This window comes from Neopelma chrysocephalum, unplaced genomic scaffold (genome assembly GCF_003984885.1).
Source record: "Neopelma chrysocephalum unplaced genomic scaffold, ASM398488v2 Primary Assembly neopelma1_179817, whole genome shotgun sequence".
In the NCBI taxonomy this organism is placed as follows: Eukaryota; Metazoa; Chordata; class Aves; order Passeriformes; family Pipridae; genus Neopelma; species Neopelma chrysocephalum.
This window is the reverse complement of record NW_020937571.1, coordinates 14395-40215: the sequence shown is the minus strand read 5'-3', so window position 1 is coordinate 40215 and position 25821 is coordinate 14395. Positions and strand designations below refer to the sequence as shown.

Here is a 25821-nt window from a genome sequence, read left to right as displayed (position 1 = left end):
GTTGGTATTCCTACCTGTACATAAAGGGACATGTGAAGACTCCAAAAGGGCCCAGAACAGAGCCAGAAGTAATTCCCAAAGGATTCAGACTCTCTGAGCCTGTATTCTCCTCCAGCAGGCAGCTTTATGAGAGGAAATTTAGCCCAATTTTTAAAGTATACTGTATTCAGTTTATAGGGGAAATTACACTATATTTAATCCAGAAAAAAAGTAATTGAGCTTGTTTATACTGTGAACTGGCTACACTTGGAATTAATAAATATTCCTGTTCACCTGGATTTTTTATCTTACCCTTTATTACAATTTGCATATTTATTTGTCATGTTTATTTGCTGGAAATGTCACTCCTTGGAGTGTGTTTCCCCTCCTCCAAAGGACAGAGTGGGCAAACAAACAACTCCAACTACAGTGTTAAGGCTGCATTTTTAAACCCATCTTGTTTTCCTTTTGGCATCTGTTCAGTTTAGATCCCTTGGGAGCAGCCAAACTGTTTTGTCTAGTGATGAAAGTGATGGAAACTGGAAAACCTTTGGGACAGGGTAGTTGTGATTTCCAAAATGTGATGGAACAGAAGTATTAAAATTGAAAAAGAAAAAAAAAAAAAAGGAAGAGGGGAAGGGGGAAGGGGAAAGAGAGGAAGGAAAAAGTGAGAAAAAAGAAAAGAAGAAAAAGAGAAAAAAATGAGGGAGAAAAAAGAAAAAGAAGGGAAAACTAAAAAGGAAAGAAAAAGTGAGAAAAAAGGAAAGAAAAAATGAGGGGAAAAAAGAAAAAGGAAGGGAAAACTACAACAGACGAAGAAAAAAGATGAAGGAAAAAGTGAGAAAAAAGGAAGAAAAAATTAGGGGAAAAAGAAAAGGAAGGGAAAAACAAAAGGAAGAAAAAAGATGAAGGAAAAAGTGAGAAAAAAGAAAAGAAAAAAAAGAAAAAAATTAGGGGAAAAAGAAAAGGAAAAAAGGAAGGGAAAAACAAAGGGAAGAAAAAAGAGGGAGGAAAAAGTGATCAAAAAAAGGAAAAAATGAAGGAGAAAAGTAAAAGAGGAAGAAAAAAGAGGAAGAAAAAAGGACAGGGAAAAAAAGAAGGAAAAAAATTAGGGGAAAAAGGAGAAAAAAGGAAAAAGGAAAGAAAAAAGAGGGAGAAAAAAGTCAGAAAAAAGGAAGGAAAAAAATGAAGGGAAAAAAAGAGGAAGGAAAAAAGAGAAAAGAGTAAGGAAAAAAAGAACAAAAAAAAAAGGAAAAAGAAAAAAAGAGGAAGAAAAAAGGGGGGAAAGGAGGAAAGGGAAAGAAAAAAAAAGCGGGGGGGGAAGAGAAAAAAGAGGAGAAAAATAGAAAAAGTCTGTTCCAAGCTGCCCCAAATTCCCCTGGCCATTATAAAACTCCTGATGGTGCATTTTTGGAATAGCGCTTGTGCAGCGGATTCTTCACAGCGATTTAAAGAAATAGGGGAAGGAGCAGCTCCCCCACCGCTTCCAATACACACATGTATTATCACGGCAGTGCCTCCCATCCCCAGTGTCGCTCCCGGGGGGCGGTGTTCCCGGCACAGCCCCGCCCGGGGGCGGAGCGCGGCCGTCCCGTTCCCACCTGGAGCCGGGAAGAGGAAGTGGGAGCGGGGGAGAAGCGGAAATTGCAGCAGCGGGAGCCGCCGCCAGCTCGGGAAGAACCGGGGCGATCCAGGGCCGAGGAAGAAGAGGAGGACGAGGAGGCGGCGGCACCGTGAGCGCGGCGGGGCCGGGCGGGAGGGGCCGGCGAGGGGCGACCGCGGAGCATCCTGCAGGACCCCGAGATTCCTTCTGCCGGCAGGGGCACAGCCGGGGCTGCGTGGCTCCGTCTCCTTTTTTTAATGTTATTTAATGTTATTTAAACTCGGCGAAGCAGCGCAGCGCTGGTCACTAGAGGGGAGAGGAAGCGTCTTCTCCGGGACGCGCCGCGGTGATGCCGCACCGGGGCTCCGACTGCCGCACTCCCGAGCCCCCTTTTCCTCGGTGCCCTCCATACAGCTTTGCTTCTCTTCACCTTAAAGCCTCGGCGTGTCCCTCCGGGAGCTCGTCCCAAGGCCCTGGGAAGGGGAGAGTTCCCCAGGGCGTCGCTAAAGGCGCTGGGTAGGATGATGTGTCCGCCCATGAGTCAGGAGCGGGATTGACCGCATAAATCTGCGGTGTAGATTTAGGGTCGGTTTGTGTTCGAGCCGCAGCGTTTTGATTTTTCCTTCAGAAATTTGGCCCTGTGAACCACTGAGTCACAGACAGATCATGTTTCTCCTCGGTCTGCCCTGGAATTGATGCTGGAATAGAGGCCGAAACCAGCAAAAATTCCTGCTGGCTCTGCGCTGAGATCCCTTGTCACTACGCTGCTTCGCTCTCCCGTTTGTAATTCACTTCGTATAGTGCAGGGTTGAGGTGTGGAAAAATGTTGGCGTTTATCCACATAATTTAGGAAGAAACATGTTGGATTCTGGATTTTGCATAGAGGAGCGTATGAAATCCTTCTTTGCTGCGCTATTGTTTGTGGGAGTTCCAGGAGGAAGCAATGAAATCTAGGCTTAAGGATCCAGCTTTTGTTCTTTTAAATGTCTGAGCACAGCTGAATTTAGGAAACACATCAGTCAAGCAAACGTATGAATCAAATACATGGGGAAAAAAGTTGTGTTTTGCACTAAATATGTAGAGATTCACCATATGCATATGTACCTGTGCTTCAGCTCTTGTTACTTGAATTCCATTTCTAAACATCTTGCACAGAGGGTTGGATACAAAGCCATCCCTCTTAAGAGAAGTTACAAAGTTAGAACCTGGACTCCATGTTGAATTTCATTAGTGAGCTGTTTTGAATCTGCTTTCCAAGGCTTTGCAGTTTTTTTATGAGAGATTAGATTTTAATAGGAAAGTGTAGGAAAATCTGAAACACAATCACATCAGAGAAGGCTTTAGACAGGATATTCTAAAGACAGTGATAAAATACCAGTGTTCTAAAGGTTTATGTTATAAACTTATAGTCTTACAAGTTTTCTGCGTATGAAGTAGTGTTATAAATGCTAGTTCCTTAATAGCCAGATGAATTTGGAGATGGAAGACCTGAAGGAGCATAAGGGGAAATATCAGGATGTCATCTGCTCTGCTTTTACACCCTCCTCCCAGGCTGCTCCATCATTTGTTGCCTTGGTGTTTGACTATCAGTTTTTCAGTTGTTCTCATTCATGTTGCCAGTCCTGAAATTTCTGAAATGCTCCATAAAACTGGCTCATCAGCTCATTCTGTCAGGCTGTAGAACAAGCCTGACAGAACGAGTGGTGGACTTTACCCATGGATAATTATTTATGCATTTAAAAGGGAGTTTTCATTCCGCCTACTGAATTATGCTTGTGTGAGTGAAATAGCCTGTGACAATCATCCTTATAATCTATTCTTAATTAGAAAGATAAAGGTAAGTGGACAGAATGATGGTATGTGAAAAAGCTGAGCTCTAGTAGAATAGCAAAGAAAAACCCGTTCTCTGACGTGTATCTGAAAAGCTGGGAGAACAGGAGGCTTGTTTTTTGATGTTTTAGTTTTGCTTTTTAGAATTTATTTGTCTTGACTGACTTAGAACAAAGGGTGTAACACACAGCCACATTCCAGGCAGTTCAGGAATTCTGCTAACTAGTCACGTTCAAAAGTGTTAATTAAAAGCATCCAACTTGATACTCCACAGGGGATAAAGTTTCCCGAAAGTGAGATGCCCCAAAGCATTAACCTCTTGGAAGTGCTGAATGTTGTTTCTGGATGCCATTGCTTGCCTTTTTATGAGTCTGGCTTCCTGCTCTCGGTACTCCAGCTCTTTGCCTCTGTTTCTCCTGAAATCAGGCAAGATGCTGAGTTTGTTCGTGTGTCTCAAAACACAGAAACTTATGTTCTCTGTTGCTGGATTGTGTGCAAAGTCTTACAGTTGTTTGGATTTCTGTCATCATGCTGAAATTCATTACACAACACATGAGGTTGTGCAGGTATAATGTAGGTTATACAGCCTAAAGAACAGTATTGTTCTCATCATTATTAATGACTGGGGAAAAACCACCTATTCCCACATCTTAACTATATGCACAGGATCTAGAATTAGAATTTGGAAGTGGATGTTGGCTTGGAAACCTGTTTGAGGAGAAGTCTTTGAGTGCAGTGAAGGTAGGTGAAAAGACACATATTAGTTTGAGCAAGGGAAGGCCTCTTTGTTCTCTTTGAAATCACGTCAATGATGGCTCCTAACCTTTCTACAGTGCAGATAGGTCAAATCTACTTTCACTGCAAGTACAGCTTCTGGTGGCGTGGTTAAATAACATATTTTACTGGGAATTTTGGGTTGCATCTCCAGCAGCTTGCACATAAATGAGTTGATATGTGACTGGAGTGTGACCCTGCTCGTTCTTGTGGTCTTGCAGATGTGGAAAGCGACTGCAGGGCACACTGTTTCTGTCGTCCAGGATGATGGAGCTGATGACTGGGAGACAGATCCAGACTTTGTGGTATGAATTTTGGATTTTACTGACTCAGTGGGAGTGTGTTATGTGGCATGTTAAGAGTAACTCTTCGGGGTGGGAGCTGTGTCTCAGCAAAAGAAACTGATAGGTGCATGTTCCTGGAAGTGAAATGAAAGTGAAGCTGGTAGTAGCTGCCTTTCTAACTCTTCTGATCTCAGTGACTACTGGAGGCTTTTCTGTGACCTCTAAACTGCAGATAACTGGTGATTTCTTTGGGTTTCTAACTCTTTTTTATGTGTGTCCTTCACAGAATGATGTGAGTGAGAAAGAGCAGCGCTGGGGAGCTAAAACTGTCAATGGATCCGGCCACCAGGAGCACATCAAGTAAAGCAGCTCTCCTGTGGAATTTATTAATAGTCACAATCCCAGGCAGCTTTTAATCAACTCATGTTCTTGGTTACTTGTGCCTTCATAATTAAAACAAGAGTCTCTGTAGAAGATTGATTATTTTCCAGGTTGCTGGTCTTTCAAATCCAGACAGTATCTTCAGATCTCGAAATCAGAAATACGGTGTAGAGACACTTAAGTCTTTCATTATCACTGGAAATGTAATTTTTCCAGCCTCTTTGTCTGGAAAGTTTCCTTGTTCTGCTGTGGTAAAAGAGCCAATAGCTCTAGGGGAGAAGTTGAGTGATCTGAGCAGTTCCAGTTTGGTACTTTAAAGAAACATTTGGACTCTTAATTCTTAGGCTTTATTTAGAAAACTGTTACCAAACTCATAAAAGCTCTGGTGAAGTAACAAATAGAGCTCTCTGATAGAAAAGCAAATGAGTATCACAGAGGGCTGTGTGAACAGAAATTACCCATCTCCTGAATCTTGCGTTTCTTGCAAATTTATTTCTTATTACTGTGAGTTCCATTCCTGCATATTGTAAAGGGTCACTTTGGGAAGAGGAGGTGCATGTCCCCTCACATCCTTATTTTGCATTACAGTTGTGCCCAGTTAGAATTAGTCCTGTTACTGTAGGGACTGTATGATGAGAGATGACCCCTGTTCTGAAAAGTTGCCATCTAAATAAAAAGCATTGGAAAGAATTTAAATTAGGACAAGAGGGGAAAAAGATACGTTTCAGGCACATATCAATTCTAGGTAATGGATTGTTCAAACAGCAAAATTCCCTTCCATATTAATCTTAAAACCAACAGTTTCTTTTCTTTTTTTTTAGACAGTGTTTTGCAGTGGAATAAATCCAATTTCTCAGAATATGAGCAAGTTTTTTGTGCACTGAAAAAATGGGAAGGGCTTGTAAAATACAAGTTGTCCAACTTCTTTTTAAGATAATATTTTTGTCATCTCTTTATTTTGCATCTTTTTGAATTTGTCTGCTGAAACTTTCTTCATAAAACTTGCTGCTTCATTATCATTGTCTTTTAAAGTATTCATCAGCTGAGAGAGAATGTCTTCCAAGAACACCAGAACCTCAAAGAGAAGGAGCTTCAAACAGGACCAAAAGCTTCTCATGGCTATGGAGGGAAATTTGGAGTTGAACAGGATCGGATGGATAAAGTAAGTGTGAATGAGGCTTCCCTGGGATGATGGGATAAAGGAAGTATGAATGAGGCTTCCCTGGGGTGATGGGATAAGCCTTGCCTTGCCTGTGGCCAGCACCACTCTGTGTGTGAGTTAAGCTTGGTCCAGCTTTGCTCTGGGATGTGCAGTGGCCCCAGGTGCTTTGTCTTTAAAGCAAGTCCCCCTGGAGTCAGAATTCAAGTTTCTAAATGTGTATTTCTAAATTAACAAAGCACTTCATGCATTAATAAATCCAGTGCTATCTTTTTATTTTGATGCTTTGCCAGCTCTTCTATGCTTATAGACAGAGATTTGACAAAGAATGAAGGAAAGGGTGTGCTGCTGCCTTTAAATTAGAGGGCAGTTCTCTTAAACAGTGGCAAACTGTCAATAGTGACAAGTAAACTGAGTATTTAATATATCATTGTAAAATGTCATTGTACTTTCGGTCAGATGGTAACGTTTTATATAAGGAACTGATAGCTGTTTACTATACACTGTTTAATAATTCTTAATATAATTCTTTACCCATCTAATAATCAGGCATATCAACTTCTTGCTACTTTCTTACATGTACTCTGTTAGAATAAGAATCAAAATATTCCTGAATAAGAAAGTTTTCTTACTTCATTTACTTTTTGGGGTTGTGGTAATTTGCCAGCCTTAAATTTTTGCTGGATTCCTGTATTCCAGGGTTAATTGCTGGGTAGTTCTCAATGGGCCTCTGAGAACCTGAGCTAACCTTTGAGTCTGGGAAAGTGGAGCACATCCAGCCGTCAGGCCTGTTCTGCTGCTGCTCTCTAGTGTCAGCAGTTTATCCTTCACCTGGGTCCATGGGGAAAAATGGAAGGAACAAAAATGAACACTGCTTCCCGTAGGCCAGAATTAATCATGGGGAAAACATGATGGTCATGCCATCTGAATGATGCTGGTGGCAGGAGATGTTTATGATTTATTTTTATGAGTTTTGTTTTTTGTCATGCTCAGTATTTGTTGAAATGCAGAAAGTTCTGGTAAGAACACAAAGCAAACAGCGTGCTTAAACCTTCCCTACCTCAACTGGTGTAACAACAGAGAGATCATGTAAAACCACATAGGAGCTAAAATTTCCAGATCTTCGTGTTTTCCATAAATGTAATGAGAAGAATAAAGGGAGGTGGGAGCCTTTTCAGTCACATTTAACAGTTATTCTACTACAGGCAATCTGCAAAATGAACAAGAGTATGACTCTTTCAGTCAGGAAGAGAAAGGAGCTTTTGTGATGCTTATAAGTTGAAGTAATGTCCTATTATTGACATCCTTGTTCTGTTACCTGGCAATTACTTCAGCCCTAATATTACTTCAGCAGTAATATTTTGCTTTCCTACCTGCTGGGAATGTTCCCTCCAGCACCTGTGTGGAGGAAAAAGGGCAGACACTGTAAAACCCACATTATTTAGGTGTCTTGACACCTTGTGTCCTCACATTAATTCACCTTGGTCCAGCTGCCTGACACAAGATAAGCAAGTGTTGGATTAAACTGATGAATTCCAAGTTATTCTGGCCAGTGCCCAGTGTTAGCACAAGGCAAGAAAAAAGCATTTTTGCTGGGTTAAGTAGCACCTTGAAGATGTGAGGCTTCCAGCTCGGAGGGTTTCCCAGCACTAGGTTAGTGTAACATTAGCAAACACTGCTTGGATAGACTTTCGTGTGTGTAATTACATATCCCTGTGTCTTACCTGAAGCCAGTCATGGTGTGGTGTAGCTGAGCCTCTGCCTGCTCTGTTCAGCTCAAGTTCCAGGGCCAGGCTCCAGTTGGAGGCTGCAGGGCTGGGATACCTTTGGGAGCTCCATCTTGATGTGAATGTAGTGCTTCATGTTGTGATGCCATTTTGCAAGTGAGGAGAAAGTATGGAGAGAAGATGCCTAATTCTGGTTTATGCAGGAGATATAGGTGCCTCCCTAAAAGAATAACACCCAGTTGTAGTCGTATTTGGTTGCAGTCCCATATCAGCTACAACAGATCTGTAGCTGCAAGGCTGTGTATTTTATCTGGAACTTTAAATTCTCCATGGGCACCATCACGACTCTCACCATGTCTTTCTTATTTTCATTCCTGTGCTTCCAAAGTACAAATACAGAGCATAAAATAGTCTCCATAAAACACAGTCATTGCTGTCAGACTCTTGGCACTTCCCTTGCCTGGGCTGTGTTGGTAAAGACTTTCCAAGTGAGTAGGAATTCCCAGGGAAGTAGTTTCAACAGGAGGAGTGCCAGTGACGTGTGTTGGTAACAACTTATCCTGCGGTTACTCGGTGCAGTGTTTTCTCTTACATACAGAACTGTGTGGAACTGCTCCTTCTGAACTTAACAATTTCTTTTAGTCAGCTGTTGGACATGAATATCAATCCAAACTTTCCAAGCATTGCTCCCAAGTGGATTCAGTGAAAGGGTTTGGAGGGAAGTTTGGAGTACAAACCGACAGAGTTGACCAGGTAAGCAATTTCATCTCCTGCTGCAGATCCTCACAGTGCTTTAGTTTCTCCTTTTGTATGTATAATTCCAATACCTTAAAATGCTGGTGTGGTCTGCTCTGCTCTTCCTGCTCTTTTAGAAGTTTAGTAGCAAACTAGCACTGACTGTAACAGAGATAAATTACTGTTTAGAGCAAAGCAGGAAAAAAACCCTTATGGAAAATTGAGATTAATTGAAAAGAGATGTGTGTTTTTTTAATTAAAAAATTATTTTAATTGTGAATTTAAAAATTATTTTTTTGTGCGTGTGTGTGTTTTGACAAGGTCAGTGTGAATGCTATAGAAGGAGGGATTTGGGGATGGTTTATCCTGTATCTCAACATGAGCTACTGGGCAGGATAACTTATACCCTGTTCCAAGAATCTGTAACAATCCCTGCATGGAAATGCTGAATTTCTGTTGTGCTGAATTTCTGTTGTACTGAATTGCTGAACCTGGCAAGACTAGAGTTTGTTGCTGGTACAATTTGCCTTAGCAAGGGAGGACAAAAATCCTTGCCATGGACACATGTACTAAATTACCATGTAAATGAATATGGCCTGTAAGTTAAGTAGATGTTTATGCTCCCAATCAAGAGGGTCAGAGCAGTATGGAAAGACACAGGAGGTTTCCATGCTTTTTGTCCACTGGAGTTCGTGCAGTTTTTCTCCTAATATCTAACTCTGTCTCACATGCAATTTTATTTCTCTACCAGTCAGCTGTTGGGTTTGAATATCAGGGGAAGACTGAGAAACATCCCTCCCAAAAAGGTAAAGTGGGCATGTGGTCGCCTCTCTAGACACATTTTCTATAAATGATAGAGTAGATCTTTATTCTTTCACTGTATGTAAAATACCTTATTTAGTGAGACCTCTGCATGACATTCTTAGTGAATCAGATGTTGGGTTTGGTGGAAGAGAAGATAAAAAATGTATTTCAAAGCAGTTTCATGAGCTGATGAGGTTTTAAGGCAAGGAAACAGTGTGTCATTGAGAGTCTTACTTTTCTTTTACAAGGGAGGTTCAAGGACATCTTAAAAATACTGGGAGTTGTTCTTTGGAATATTGCACCCTGTTGGAAATAGGGAGCCAATTTAATAGGAACCACCATAAACTATAGGACTGCTGCCTGTCTTATTTCTGTGTTCAAAATGAAGCTTAACTTTGTGTGCTAAAGGCTAAAGACTTAATAGTCAGTTCTGAAATAATGTTTTTTTCCCCCCTTTCAATTGCTAGGATATGATGTATCCATGAAAAGTGTCTTTATTTTGTTTTTGTTGTGCAGACTACTCAAGTGGTTTTGGTGGAAAATACGGAGTACAGGCTGACAGAGTGGACAAGAGTGCAGTGGGGTTTGATTACCAGGGGAAAACTGAGAAACACGACTCCCAGAAAGGTGAATAGACACATTAGTGGCCTCATACTCTGATGTTGTAGGCAATGACCACAGGCCATGTTGTAAAATATTAATGTTTTGACATCTCTTGCACTCCCAACCTGCTGAAAGGTAACACTGAATAAAATTTATGTTGCTGAAATCTCTGACTTCTGAAAAAGACACCTAAAATGTAAGTTCTGCCTGGTTTTAAGTGGTGATCCAACTGCCGTTACTTTGGAAGCAGGGCACATTGTTTTACAACTTCTTTTGAAAAATTGTGGATTAAAGTACTGGGAACTGTAAGCAGTTTAACCACCACAGAGAAATGCTTCTAAAAGCATCATCTGTCTGTAGATTAAAGCATTTATCAGTTAGCAGTGTTTAGAGTTAACATTGTGTTGCTAATCAGGTTTCTAGGCATCTCTGATCAAAAAATCGACGATTTTATTGAAAAATTATGACATTTTTACCATCTGTTTTCTGTTTATCTCAAAGAAATGTTTGCATTTTAGAAATGCTGAACAAGAAGAAGAGGGTGTTTATTTAAAAGCATCCAGGCTGTTGCTGACATGGGTTTTGAAGTTCACTGTGGTATAAGTGTTTTAAGAATTTTATTAAGGAGTCAGGTAACCGAATTACTGATATTACCAAGCAGTTGAACTACTGACAGGATTCTATTTTATTTTCCATCCTGGAGAATGTAGTCTGAAGGATTTATGTATTCTGAAGGATTTATGGCTTCAGTGCCTCGAATCAAGTTCAACTAAGGATGTCAGTGCTTCTTTTAATACATGATGTAATGTTAGCAGCTCTGATTATCACAATTTTTAAGGTAATATTTTGGTTATTGAACACTTACAAAATTCTTCACTCTTATCTCTAGATTATTCCAAGGGCTTTGGTGGTAAATATGGTGTCGACAAGGACAAAGTGGATAAAAGTGCTGTTGGCTTTGAATATCAAGGCAAAACGGAAAAACATGAATCACAGAAAGGTTTTTATCATCTTATTTTAAAAATAGAAGTTCAAATCCTTTTAAACCTGGGAAAAATATTTTGTTTGTGGGGTGTTTTTTGGGGTGCTGGTTTGTTGTTTGTTTTTTTTTTTTGTGGTAAATGTGTGTTTGCCCCTTGTGTGTGCAGATTTTGGATTGCCTTAAATGAAAACAAAGGCATTGTAAACTCTGCCTGATTTTCACAACCTGATTTCCAGGGGACCTTGGTTATTGAAATAAATGCATAATTGCACAGATCTGTTTTATTCAGGGGCAGCATCAAGTCCTTCATTCTTTATATATCTATTGTGCATATATTTATATGTGTGTGTGCGTTTTAGCTTTAGGTGGAAAATGCCTCAGATTCTTCAAATCTTTAAATATTATTGAGTCTGCGTGAGATTTTTGGTGTTTCCTTGCATTGTAATCCCAGAGTTATTGCCTGTGTATCCTTCCCTTCTGTTGAGGAAGTGTAGCAGGGCGAGTGACAGATGTTATCATTAAAAGTGTTATCATTAATGACAGGGCAGCTTATCCCATAATGTTTTGTTTTGTTTTTTTTAATAAATACTGTTTACAGTCATAAATTGCAACTATGTTTTCTGCAATTTAATGCACACAGATTATGTGAAGGGGTTTGGAGGCAAGTTTGGTGTGCAGACAGACAGACAGGACAAATGTGCCCTTGGCTGGGACCACCAGGAAAAGGTGCAGCTTCACGAGTCCCAGAAAGGTACATCAGCTCACAGCTCTGTGTTGTTCTTTTGGAGTTCCCTCATTCTGAGTTTCCTGTTCCCTGTGTGAACCCTCCTCCCCTGGTGTCTTTGGCCACAGTTACAGGAGCTGATATGAGTCTCCTTTTTCTCTGTTGGACTGGTTGCTGTGTACTGGTTGTACTGGTGTTTGCAAAGCAGGTTTAACACAGCTGATAGAGTCCCTAAAAGCTCAGACTTAGTGCTGAGTTCTCTTTGGAGAAGTTTTAAGAGTCTACAATTAGCCTGGATTATTTTTTCCTTTTTCAGTTCGCTCATGGAAAGCACAGATTTGCAATTTCTTGGTACTTACCACAAATAATGTGTTATGGATATCTCTATTTTCATGCAGGGGAAATCTGATATCTAATGTTGTCCTTTATCATGGCCTGTGAGGTGCTTATTCCTGTGAAATACTTGGTAGCCAGAAGAAAAACTGTAAAATACAACAATTGCTCCCCATCACTGTGTCTGTCACCACCCTTAACTTGGAGAAATTAATATTTTTTAATTAAAGAAATTAAAACTGACCCTCAGAATATTGGGTGCTCCAGCAGATTGGTTGTGAGAGGATTACCTGAAACCCTTTTTTCTGTGTCCTCCCTCATTTCATAGCACATATATACAAATATATGTATATATATATATATTTATGTGTAAATGTTGTTCCTTAGGCAGCAAAAGGGAATGATCTCTAAACTGAGAGGTTTTTTTTCCCCTCAAGCTGTGTGACAGCAGAAATATTGCTCCTTCCGTTAAGCAATGCTTTGGATATATATATAATATCTGGAGGGTAGTCTCTGTAGACCCCATCTTCACACCTCTTTAAAAGTCAGATCTCTGTGCAAATGTTAACCACACTGATGAAGGAAGCTCATTTTATTCTCTTGTATCTTTTGTTATTTGTTTTGTTTATTCTCTTGTATCTTTTGTTGTTTTGGTTTGGCGAACATAATATCTATGTGTCTGTGTTCATAACCTTGATCAAGTGCAAGTGCGTTGTGCGGTATGGATGAAAAATGTTGAGAAATGCTTTTTTTCTGTGACTTCAGAATGGTGTTTTTACGTCTGGTAAATCATGTTGACCTCTTCCTAATCTCAAGTTGAAACTTTTTTTGGATTTACTTTTATGAAAGTGTCTTGAGATTTTTTTTTCCCCCACCATCCAAAATGACTGAAAATACCACAAAAATAATTTTGAGTATCTCTGACTAAACTTCTTTATTTTCCTCCCTCCGTTTTAATTTATCACATGTGGCTTTTTCAGACTATAAGAGTGGTTTCGGAGGGAAGTTTGGTGTACAGACAGAAAGGCAGGACCCATCTGCTGTGGGGTTTGATTACAAGGAGAAACTAGCCAAGCATGAATCTCAACAAGGCACCGTTTTCACTTGTTACTTTCTTAACAGTGCAGGCACTTCTCACACAGTCTGGAATAGCTGTCTGAGTAGATCCATGCTAGGAATGTGCAGACACTTTCTTGCGCTTCTATTCCTCCATGATCCAGCAAATATTCTCCCATTTTATTCTTAAAATGTTATATCAAGTAATCCTGTGTTCAGGAAATATGTGCGGTGTTTAGTTAACAGTTCTACAAAATCATGCATTTGGTGTGATAATAACAACTTTATTGTCAGGATGATGTTAATGAAGTCATGCTTAGCAGTTTAGAGTCTAAATATTAAGTTTTGCTTGGATAAATTGGTGGGAAAATAGATAAGGACCATGCATGTAACCATTAACAAGCAGTGGGTTATGGCAAGATCTTTTAGAAATTATTATGATCTTTAAAACAAGAAGTAGGGAATGTTTGTGGTTCTTGGGTGAGCAAATGCTGTTATAATGCTCTCTTTATCCATTGTGAAATAGTTGGGGTACAAACCATGAATTCCTGGTTTTCCGTTATCTTAAAGTGAGGAGTCTGGATCAGGAAAATGTAAGTGTAGTATATTTATTCTGGCTGAAAATACATACAAAGCTGGAGAAAATGAGGGTTTTCATTCTGATGTGCTACAGTGACACAAATCAGACTTTTAGAGTGTCAGATGAGCCTTATCAGAGCCTGAATACAAACCCTAAAATAGCTGGCGGGGAGACCCAGGTGTTTTGAGGGCTGAGAGGAGAACTGTAACTGTATTCCAGGGATGTATAGGAAAGCCTGCCCCTCCACAGAGTCTAAGGACACATTCCTAAAGCTCACTGCCACCAGAAAGGGGTATTTTTCCAGCCACACACTCTTGCTGCTGCTGTTGTGCTGCTCTGGTGCTCGTCAGACATTCCTCAGAGTGCAACTCCCTGGAAAGAGGAGAAAACTACTCTTGTTATTGTTTTTATTGTTAATGCCACTAGTGAGTTAATGTGACTTGGGAGGGTATAACAGGTGCAATAGTCAGCCTGAGGTGAGAGGAAGAGTGAGCAGGTGGGACAGCACGGCCACCCCATTTTTGTGGTGGTGAGGTGTTGCAGGCTCGTGCTGTCTGGTGGAATTGCCCTTTTTCCATGTGTAGAGCAGGAGTTATTATGAATTACTTTAATGTTCATCAGTTGAGTATCATAACCAAATCCACTGGAATGAGAAATTTGTTCTATTTTCCTGCCATTCGTGGAATTTACCAAGTTTAAGAGCGAAAAATAAACACCTCTGTGGTCACTGAAGACAGAACATTGCTCCTCTGAGCAAAGCAAACTGGCTTAGGCTGTGTGATCCCTTCAGAGGGCTAAGAATTGGTGCTGTGAAAGCCTGTGTTACGGAAGTGATGCATTAGAAGGGCTCATCCCTTACTCCTTGCTTGATGCCTTATCAGTCCTCAGCTTCATGTTTACTCAGAGAATGCATGTGGGCCCACGATCTGTCATCTGCTGGTGTTACCTGGAGGCTCTTGCAGTTCTTGTGCCCTTCCTGCACCAAAACCAAGCTGTATTTTCTTTGGCTGCTGTCACTGCATGCAGCTGAAATGGCTATATGCATCTGAGATGGCTGTTTGCATTTGGCAGGAAGGTGGGAGGGACAACAAAATCCCTGCTCTCTGACCCTTTTTTATCCTGCTTTTAGATTATTCCAAGGGATTTGGAGGGAAGTATGGTGTGCAGAAGGATCGGATGGATAAGGTGAGTTGCTCAAGACAGCCATGACTTAAATAGGCTGTAGGGGTACAAAATAGTCTGGTTAGATCTGTAGTGCTCAGCTTTGTCTTTCTGGGTACTTCTCCAGTCTTACAGTAGAGTTCTGTGCTTTTCTAAGTCTTCAAAAAGCAAGTCTATACACACAGAACCACTTTATAAACACCTACGTGTGTGTACATATGTGTAGTGTATCTGTTAAAGTAGGGGACACTGAAGGAGGGAAGTGAAAGAATAGAAAAATTAATACAAAAGAATAAGAAAATCTGTAAATTTCACAATTTGAGTCATGTCAGCTAGCTAATGTCTTATATCTTGAGGAAATGCTTTTAGTGGGATAAAATAGGTGTCTGATACCTACCCAACTTTGCCCACTTTGATTATCAGGGACCTTCTGCTTAGGAGAATTTGTTTTAATGTTTAGAACAGTGAAAGATAGGGCAATTCATACCCCCCTTTCTACCTGTCTACTTTCTAATTTAAGAAAATAGAAGATGAAAAAGTCCTCACTGAAATTTATCTACTAAATAAATTTACTCACAGCTTTGTGTAGGACATTTGAAAGTGAGAAAATAGCAAAGTTTGAAAGTCTGTAGCATTTCTTTAACTTGTGGCTTCAGGACTTGAGACCATTCATTTAAAAAAAACTCGTATTTTGAATATTTTTTTCTAAAATACCTGCTCAGTTTTAACAATATCTGCTTCTTTAAGGGAACTGGAGGCTTTTACCATGGTAGAAATCCTGCACAATGTGGATTAGAACAGTAACAGCTACACAATATATGTTTAGGACATTACCTCATTTATAGTTCTGATGAGTCATCTGTTCATAAACTACTTTTTTTTTTTAAATTAATAGGATTTTGATGTGTTTGAACCTGCCCCTGAAGATTAATTCTTTGGCAGTTTGACTTTCACAAAGGGAGCAATCCTTTCTGTAGCTTTGATTCTTCTTGATTTCGTTTGATGTTCTGAAAAAAAACCTTAGGGACAGTATCACAATAAAATGTCACAGATCGAAGCTACCTGAATTGTCTTCATGAGTGTTGTGGGGGTTTTAAAATGTATTCTTTTTTCTCCTCACTGTTAGAATGCAGCAACTTTTGAAGATATTGAGAAACCAACATCAACTTACCAGAAGACCAAGCCAATAGAAGCTGGTAAGACATTGGTCCCAAATCCTTTTTCTGGGGCTGATAATATCTAAAAGCTAGGAAATTTCTGTTGATGGAGCAGTGCTGAGTAAAATTGCTGTATGTGCAGGTCTCTAGAAACCTCAGCCACTCTCCCTCCTCCCTTTGGAGGTTGTTTTGGTTTGTTGAGGTTTGTTTTCTCTTTTTTTTTAATCCCCTTGGGGGTCATCAGAGTTGAGGAAGGGAGAATAAAAAGCATCAGAGCGGAGAATAGACTGAGTACAGGAGTGGTGGAGGCTGTACCATGAAGGAGAGGAGGGATAAATCTTACAGAGGTTTTTCTGTAAGAGAAATGTGCACAAGAGGTTTGGGCTTGGAAGGGAGGAGGGAGAAAGAGGGATAGAAGGACTTTTTTTGAATGGACTATGAGCTCAGGGGGCAGAAAAGCAGAAATTTGTACTGAAAACTCATTTCAGGCCACCTTTATACAGCTCCTGAAACAGCATTATTTGACTTGAATTCTTTTCCATGTTGCAGTTGCTAATAAAACAAGCACCATCCGAGCTAACTTTGAAAACCTGGCCAAGGAAAAGGAGCAGGAAGACCGAAGGAAGGCAGAAGCTGAGAGAGCACAAAGAATGGCCAGGGAGAAACAGGAACAGGAGGAGGCTCGGAGGAAACTGGAGGTCAGTAAGATTCAAATCCCACTTGAGCAGCATGTCTAGTGTGTTTCAGTGCAGTGGTGGGAGAAAAGGGAATCTTTAAGAAAGATTTTTTTTTTTTCAGCTGGGCTTTAAAGCCACTTGTGTGTTTGTCTGTGTTTGTTCCTGTGCTTCACCTGTGTGCGACTGCAGCCATCCCTTAGTGTGCACCATGTGTGTGCCAGCCAGCACACAGGGGGATAGGGTAACACTTAACAGTATAGAATTTCTTTAATTAGCTTGTCCCAAAATATACTAATTTTGACCACTAATCCTTGCAGCCTGACCTTTCCCTCCTGTACTTCTGCCTTTTGGTAATACCAGATTCCCTTGGCCATATTGGAGCTCATAAAGGGAGAGCTCTGTGGTCCTCAAAAGGCTCTGCTTGTTCACAAAATTTAACACCGTGGTGGTAATTGGTGAAGCTGGTTTTTTGGAATCAGTGTTGTGGAAGATGGAGGTGGTACCACTCATTGGTATAAGCACACAGCCAGGAGATTAGGGGAAGATAATCTTGCAAATGTTAATTGATTCTTAGTTTGGGAATTAAAAAAATCAATTTAGCTTTGGTGTGGTTTAAAGCTTTGTGATTTTTTGTGTTATTCATAAGCAAGATAATTCCAGAAAGTGTTTAGTCAGAAATTACATTTTATCAGCTTTATAGAATTTGCATATCTGGTGAAACTCTGCTGCTTAGTGGAAGGACTAGTGAGTGCGTTAGTAGTGATTTGTCCTTTGTGTCTTGTTCATTTGCCTTGTTACACAGTGAACTGGGGTGACTTGTCACCAGTAACCCAGGCCAGTAAGACCAGTCTGCAGCTGGGTGACCTTCTATGCAGGCTGCTGCAGGTTCAGAGCCTCTGTGGCGGTTTCCCTTGTGGTCCCATACTGGTATTTTGATTTGATGACCTCATACTTATAATCTGTAATAACTCTGATATTATGGCAGGAAGAGGGAAGCAGTTGGTGCTGGAGTAAGAATAGTCCCTCTTTTCCCCTTCTTCACTTCTTCTTTTACAGATATCAGTTTATACTAGAGGAGACTAAGCAGAAGACACACAGAGATAATTTTTAAATTCTGAATAAATGCTCTTTGGCCGTACATGTGCACTGAAACACTGTGTAACACTGATGCCCAAACATGCTCCAGCCAGTGCTAATAGAGTCCCAAGCAGGTACAACCAGTAGGGAGATTGAGCAGGTCCTGATGAAAAGTACAGGAGATGCCCAGGAAAAATGGCCTTCCTCACCATCTTCATCATTGCCTCTTTATGTGCTGAAGAGACCTAGAGGAGGAAAATGCTTGCTGGGAACCTCCTCACTGCTCTTCCTGTCTGGCTGTGGGAGGAGTTTTCCTACTTCCTTTTTTTTTTTCCCTCTTTCTTTCCTCTCTTTTGTTTTTATTTTCTGCCAAAAGTATCTTTCATTGTTAGAGCCAACATGTGCCAGCAGCCACAGCCCCACTAATAAATCTTGTCTCAACATCCTCTGTGTTTCTCAGATGTGGTGGATACTTCCCCTTATCTGGAGGCTGCCACAGGATGTCAGGGTGTGGTGTTCATCCCATTCCATCAGTATGGTCTGATTCATCGCAGAATTAGACTTGATGTAGCTTAATTTGTTTTGAGAGTTTGAAAAGTGCGTGGTAGGCTTATGGTAACCCAGCTCTGATCTTCCTAAACTGGGAGAAATACACTGCAGTGAAACCCCACGTTACTCAGATTAACTAAGCCTGCCCAAGCCAGTGTGGCAGCTCAGACAGCACTCTGAAGGCAGCCTTTTCCTTATAGTCACACCAAAGTGGAAAACTAACCCTAACAAATAAACCATAGTTTGTGTTAACTAGACTCAAACCAGTTCCCCTGCCTGGTTCAGTGGTTTGGCTCCTCAGCTCTGCTCTTCAGTCCTGTGCTGTGTCAAATAGCTCTGTAGTTTTGCTGTGCTTGTGTCTAGTTTGACTTCTGAAAACCTCCGGATTCCTTTTGAGCTGTGTTTGAAGCTTGGGAAATTCTGCTTTTATAGGATAGATCAGCTCTGTACATCGAAAGTGATCTGCTTTTTTTCCCCCAAGATGTGCACTGTGAGCATATATTCACTGTATACAAGTCTCACAAGTTGAATGGGAGTTCAGCTGTGTGTATCAGTGATCTCTTCTAATGCTGCCTTTCATCCATGTGCACTTTTAGTACCTTCCCCCAAGCACTATTTGGGTTTCTTTACTGTGCTAGAGAAAACAGGGAGAGGAGGAGATTGCAGAATTGTGGAATGGTTTGGGTTGGAAGGGACCTGAAAGATCATCCAGTTCCAACCCCCTCCCTGGGCAGGGACACATTCCATAGATTGCTCAGGGCCCCATCCAACCTGGCCTTGAACATTCCAGGGGTGTGGAGTCCACAGCCTGCTATAGATGCTGAATGTCTCTCCATTAGACTATTCCTGTCACAACGCAGTTGGAACCCTATTTTTAACAAGTGAGGAGATCATACAAAGTACTCAGGCTTTCTGCTTAGCTTTCCCTTCCATTGCATGGGCTTGTAGTCTAGGCTGAGTGGGGGAAGTAGTTCACCTGCTCCATTGGCTTTCTTGCCATTCATTTTGGGTGATCAGATGTTCACAAGTAAGATCTGTGGATGGACAGTGGTGAACTTAGGCTTTTGTTACCTATTTCTCATTGCAGTTTCCTCCTGTTGAGGAAACAGTTCTCCAAAAGGATTTAAATGTACTTCCACAGATTCTCATGAGTCATTGATATGCTATGTCTTTCTTTTTTTTTTTCCTCCTTGCTATCTCATAAATTACATATTTCTTTACTGGTATTTTTGCTGTAAGTGTGGGTTAAACTCAAGCCATTATGCTTAATTTTTCTTATGCTTCATCAAAGATTCTGTTGCCTGGACACATTTGAAGTTTTTTTTTCCCCCCCAAAGCTGGTATTTAAATTTCACCATAACCAGATGATTAATGTTCTTACAAACTGAACGTCTCCATGGTTAATTGTGGGATTCTGCAGACACTGGGAGAGGGGGAATGAGGTTGAGGGGGGCTGAAATGGCACTGCTGGCACTGCCCCTTGCTCCCAAGCTGAGCATGGAGAGGGCAGGGATGTGACCCACACCATCCACAGATACTGCAAGAGTGGGAATGGACTTCGACTTAGGTGAACTTGGTTTCTTTAAGTGAACTTCACACAAAAGGAAGAAAGTCTCACTTTTTAGAAAGTATGTGGGCACATGTACTCCCACAATGGGAACATACATATGGGCTGCGTTCCTTCAGGAGCCCTCTTTACTGGTATTCCTGGTTTGCTTTTCACTTATGTCATGTAGTCAAACGGTGCTCAGGGAGCTCTTTGACGGCTGCTTTGAGTCGATGGTGCCTCATGATTTCGTTTATCTTCTGCTGCCTTGGAGAACATGAGACATTTCACTGTGTGGCAAAACCCAGCCTGAGGGGGGGGTCATGCAATCTAAATATTTTATGGCAGTTATGGTGTGTCTGTCCTAAACTCCAGTCTGGATTGCAGAGACCCATTTCCTAGGACAAATTAGTCAAACCGTTGCCATGTGTGACATCATTAATGGATTGATGGTGTATAATTTGTCCCCAAACTTAGTTTTGACTTCTAATAATCACTTTGGTGGTGCTTTTTCATCTGTAGCCCAGGAGTTGGAAGTGGAGGGGAGGGTTTGCATGAGGACAGACTTTTTCCAGAAAGGACAGCACTAAGCTTTGAATTGTCTTCAAAGCTGGCTCTGCTCTCAAGTCACACTTTGCTTTCTTTGTTAGATGTATTTTTTTCTGAGCTGTGACAAACAAAGGAAAGAAAGAATTTTTTGTAACAGAATCCTGTCTCTGGACTATGATTTCTCCTGAGAATCCTTTGGGGATTTACAGCTTGAGGGACCTGAACTACTGGAGTGCACAGATTCCCATAACACATATTCTCTCTTCTTTTTTTACAATAAAGACAGCTTGGCCCTAGATTCACAGTTTTCCCCTATGATAAAGAGAGGCAAAATGAAATAGCTACCTGACAGCCTTCTTTTAAGTCATACCAGCAATGTAGCATTTCTTGTGCTACAGTGTCCTGGCTCCCTAATGAGTGGCTTTCTAGGGATTATGGATTTGCCCTCTGGATTCACAGGTGGGATGGCACAGCATGAAGTGCTTGAGTGCCAGATTTCTTTGTGTCACAGAATACAATAGCAATGCTGCTTTTATTTCTACCACATCTAACTCTTCTGAATGTTTGAATCCCTCACTGTCAGTATGTAGGACCTACTTTTGTATGTGCTATTCAGGCAGGATGTTTTGTAGACCTGCAAGAGCTTGCAGGACCATTTCTCACCAAAGATAACGGATCAGTTGCGCAATTAGGATGTGTGGGCTTGAGGTTCTTTAAATTTAGGCTAAAATGGGACGTGAGGCCCAGCCAGCTGGTGAACAGAGTGAATATCATGAACACCAAAACCCTGCTGCTCCTATGGAAATGTGCCAGAGAACACTGGTTTTTAAACACATGCATGCATATGTACTGTGGGGTGTTTGTTTTTTCACTTTTTTCTCTTCTGCTTTGCTGCATTTCTGAGCCTCTGCTGTACAGCCAGTCTCAACCTTCAGCAGGTCTAATGATCCAGCCAGTCCAGTTCTCTGCTCCCAGAAGTTTATTGCAGGATGTGCTGCCTCTCTTTCTTAGTGGAGGGTTGTTTCTTGTTTGGTGTCATCACATCAGTGATTAAACTGCACTGAAGTTTTTCTTTCTCCTCAATTCAGGAACAAGCTAAAGCCAAGACACAGACTCCACCACCCTCTCCTGTCACACAGCCAGCTGAGCAGAAGGCACCCTCCAGCCCAGTCTATGAGGTGTGTTGGAATCACTTCCAGGATATGGTTTTTGATCCTGAGTGTAGGAATCTTTAACAAAACCCTGATGAACCTCACCTGTCTCTCTGCAGGATGCAGTTTCCTACGAGGCAGGGTCTGCCTACAAAAATTCTTGCTCCTCCTATCCAGCTGCACATGAGCCAGAGTCTGGCTACAAAGCTGCAGAGTCAAACTACCAGGAAGCAGTGAGCCAGAGAGAGGCAGAATACGAACCAGAGACTGTCTATGAAGTGGCAGGAGCAGGAGACCATTACCAAACAGGTAGAATGTTTGTTTCTGATATGAAAGCCTTTAAGATGAATTTTATTGTGCAATAAGTTAATGAGTAGTTGTGCTGATAGCACACTATCCTAAGTTTTAAAAAGGCTTATTCTGATGAGACTTTTTAGATTCTCCACCAACAAACTTTAATTAGAAAATTAAGATATGGCCAGAGCAAGGTTGAATTTACTTAATTTTAGTGAGATGACGTTGGAGTAGTTACAGTCCTCTCTAGGGTCTCAGTTCAAAAAGAAATTTAGGGGTAACCATTTCCACCCTGTGGAATGTAGCTTAACATGAGAAGAAAGCACAGAGATGGAGATGAAACGTGTGCTGAGCCAGCAGAAAATTCTGTCAGTACTTCTTGGAGTTAGAAATCGATGTGGTGTGTTCTGTGCCTGTGAGGGGAAGGAGTAGGGATGTATAAAACTACTGAAACTGCAAGAATAAGGTTCTTTTGAATTCCTATCTTTTTCTCACCTTTTCTGGTTACTAAATGAGGTGTGAATAATGAACCTGCTCTAGTACAAAAACCTGGGAATTTTAGAGAGGCCCCTTTGTCCTCCCCCCAACTTCTATTAAACGTGTATTAAATATTCTCTTACACAGTAATCTTGGGCTCAGTTTTGTTCTGTCACATTTTACAGAAGCATTATGAGGATTAGCATCTTTATTTTCTACTGTCTTAAGTGCCTGTTTTTGAATGCTTCCTTCCAGGCTTTAATTTAATTGTGTGTGATTTAGGGGAAAAGTCCAGTTCAGAAGGAATGTCAGCACTGCTAAAACCTGGCATTCCCTGCTTCCTATGTGGGTTAGCAATGGAATTAAAGGAGGAGAACGACAGAAAAGAATTCAGGATGATGGGTAGTGTGCTTTATGTTTTGATTTTTGTCCTCTCTCTTTAGAAGAAAATGCTTATGATGAATATGAAAATGAACTTGGAATTACAGCCATAGCCCTTTATGATTATCAAGCTGGTAAGCAAAGCTCTTCTTTTTAACCTTTGTCTTTGAAATCTCTATTCTGCACAGGTAAGTCTGGATTTTTCCTTTGCCTTTTTATCTTTTGGTCTCCTGGAGTGGTATATGAAATGAATATCTGAAGAATTAGGAAACCAGTGATTTAATAGTAGCATTGAGACACTTTTGAAAACTACTCACTCATGTTTCTGGAAATGGTGGGACTTTTCAAAATCTTTTTTAACCAAGTGTTAACACTCTTCATAGAATCCTAGAATGGGTTGGGTTGGAAGGTGACCTTTAAGATTATCTTGTTCCACTGCCCTGCCATGGGCAGGGGCACCTTCCACTAGCCCAGGTTGCTCCAAGCCCCATCCAGCCTGGCCTTGAACACTGCCAGGGATGGGGCAACCACAGCTTCTCTGGGCAACCTGTGCCAGGGCCTCACCACCCTCACAGGGAAGCTTTTTTCCTAATATCCAATCTAAACCTACTCTCTTTCAATTTGAACCCATTCCCTCTTGTCCTGTCACTACTGTAAATAGTCTTACCCCATCTTTCCTCTAAGGTACCGGGAAAGGCCAAAATTAAGTCACCCCAAAGCCTTCTGTCTTCCAGGCTGAACAATCCCAATTATCCCAACCTTTTGTCACAACAGAGGTGCTCCATCCCTCTGATCATCTTGGTACCTCCTCTGGACTTGCTCCAACAGGTCCATTGTCCTTCCTATGCCCCAGTAGCACTGCAGGTGGAGTCTCACCAGAGCAGAGGGGCAGGATCCCCTCCCTCCTCTGCTGCCCATCCTGTGGGATGAGCCCAGGAGACATTTGGCTTTCAGGGCTGTGAGTGCTCATGTCTGGGTTACATCTCGCCCACCATCACCCCCAAGTCCTTCTCGGCAGGGCTCTCCCTAAGCCCTCAGCGCAGGGAGCTGCTTGAAATCTCAGCTGGTTGATCCTGTTGTGGTTTTTTGGAATCTCTGGTTGGTCCTGCGGTAGTTTTATTGGAATCTCTGGCTGCTCCTGTGTGAACACTGAGCCTCCTGAACTTTCTCTGCAGCGGGGGACGACGAGATCTCCTTTGACCCGGATGACATCATCACCAACATCGAGATGATCGACGACGGCTGGTGGAGGGGGGTCTGCAAAGGCCGATACGGGCTCTTCCCTGCCAATTATGTGGAGCTCAGACAGTGAGGACTATTGTCCACTGGTTATGCCTTAATTCCCCAGTCACATGACTTAATACACTACAGATCATGATGCTTTTTCTGAGGACAGAAGGGGGGGGTATATACACATATTGCTTTTATATTTAATACTTTGCTGATGCTTTTTAAGATGTTTATGCCACAGAAAATCGCTAATATATTGTAACAACTATGTTTTGTCACTAAGGCTCTTCAGATTATTTTCATGCATTTGGGAACGTTCCTTCTCTGCCAAATTAGCAATTGTCATAAAAAAGCCTTTTGGAGGACAGTTAGTTTAGCTGTCTGTTGTGATACTGCATGTTTTACTCATAAGTGAGCAGATTTACTTCAGTGTTTAAGTCTAGTTAGTCTTCCACTAAGTGTTTTCAGCTAAGAAAATCATGGCTATGCAGGTTATTTGCATTTCCACTAAGAGGGAGTGGGGAGGACTGGGGAGGTGCATAATTTTTTTTCTTTTCTTTTCCAGATAGTGCTTGAAAAAAACAAAGAGAATGTTTGAAAGCTACAGCTAATGGCAGTTAATCCAATACTGTCCAGTATTTATGGAATATTAATGTTATGAAGGAAACAGTCTGGTACTTTTTCCTTGGCTCTTGCATTGATTTTTTTCTCTCTTTTTTAATTATTTTTTCTTGATCCTGCTCCTCCTGCTCATGTTATCCCAGAGGAGGGCTGCAAACTCTCTAGCACTGATTGTCCCAAATTTCTTTACTTTTTGTTTTTGCTTCACCCTTCTCTTTCCCAGGAAAACTTGGAAAAGTTACTACATGAGTGTTAAATCACTCAGCGAGATTCTTGCTTGTTCAAAAGGAAACTGGTATCCATATCTGTGACTACCTGCAGGAATATTTTCATTGCTTTAAATGGGACAAAAAGAGGCAGGATGGGATTGCAGTTGTGTTCTGTGTGCAGTGCATCCATGTTCATACCAGGAATGGCCTGCTCTGCAGTAGTGACATTTTATGGTACCATATTGAAGTCAAGGAATGTTAAAACAAATAATTAGATTCAAAACCCATATAAACAGTCTGTCTTTTGAAATCATACAAGAGACAACTATACTTTTTGTATGTTCAACAGAAACTGCCAGTAACGTTCTACTTAACAACAAAATTAAACCTGGTCGTTTGGGTTTTTTTGCCAAACCTGAAAATCTTGTCATTCTAGAAAGCTTACCACTGCAGATTTAGGGTCCCTACCAAAGATAGCAAGTTGCATCTAATAGTGCACACGTTCAATATATGTACTGTCTGTTTCCACCTTCTGATTAAAAGGAAAATGGCAAAACTGGTGTAGCAGTTAAGAAAGAATGCGAAGAATTTTTATAAACTCTAAATTTGGACCAATGTAATATAGAAGACCTGTATAAAAATGGTAAAATGTGTAATGTGTCAAGGAAGAAGGCATCATGTTAACCAATTCTTGGATGGTTGGGACAATCCTTAATGAATGTCATATGTGTCTCATGATTATAATTTTTTTTTTTCTCCTTTCCATGGTTTCATTTTCTGTGATGTATTTGCATTGATTAGGGTTGGGTTTTATATGCAGTTTATTTTATCCAATTTTGCATAGAACACCTCATAGGGATATGATTTTTGTAAATTAAATATTCAATAAACTTTTTGAACCATTTGCATGGAATATTTTGTGTGTTTTTAAATTGCTTTGATAGTTCACCTTGTCTCAAGCTTATCTGGTACTGGTTTTGCTACAAGGAATTGTATTTCCTATGGAGAGCTGCTGTGGTGAAGGCACCTATCCTAGGTTGTTGCTGCCTTCCACATACTTCCCTTCCTCAAAACTCCATTTGCTGTGTCTTTTAATCCTTTTCCCATGTGGAAATATTTAGATCAAAATTAGACTTTGGGTGCACTTAAAGAAGAGATGCTTTTAAAAATCTTCTTAAATATATTAGC

At 41.0% G+C, this 25821-nt stretch overlaps 1 protein-coding gene across 4 annotated transcripts; it reads left to right on the top strand.

The window, feature by feature from the left end:
* Positions 1 to 1564: 1564 nt before the first annotated feature.
* LOC113962446 (src substrate protein p85) lies at positions 1565 to 25537 on the top strand. Of its 4 annotated transcripts, XM_027673202.1 has the most exons (17): positions 1565 to 1712; positions 4408 to 4491; positions 4757 to 4830; positions 5884 to 6013; positions 8380 to 8490; positions 9224 to 9278; positions 9793 to 9903; positions 10769 to 10879; positions 11502 to 11612; positions 12899 to 13009; positions 14684 to 14739; positions 15842 to 15911; positions 16422 to 16570; positions 21359 to 21448; positions 21541 to 21730; positions 22636 to 22707; positions 23749 to 25537. In XM_027673202.1, the coding sequence occupies exons 2-17, from the start codon at positions 4408 to 4410 to the stop codon at positions 23883 to 23885; spliced, it is 1662 nt and encodes a 553-aa protein (XP_027529003.1). In that variant the 5' UTR covers positions 1565 to 1712; the 3' UTR covers positions 23886 to 25537. The 4 variants fall into 4 exon arrangements, with proteins under 4 accessions (XP_027529003.1, XP_027529001.1, XP_027529000.1 ...); XM_027673200.1 differs by lacking the exon at positions 9793 to 9903 and having other exon boundaries at positions 1568 to 1712; positions 23685 to 23758; XM_027673199.1 differs by lacking the exon at positions 9793 to 9903 and having other exon boundaries at positions 1569 to 1712.
* Positions 25538 to 25821: the final 284 nt, after the last annotated feature.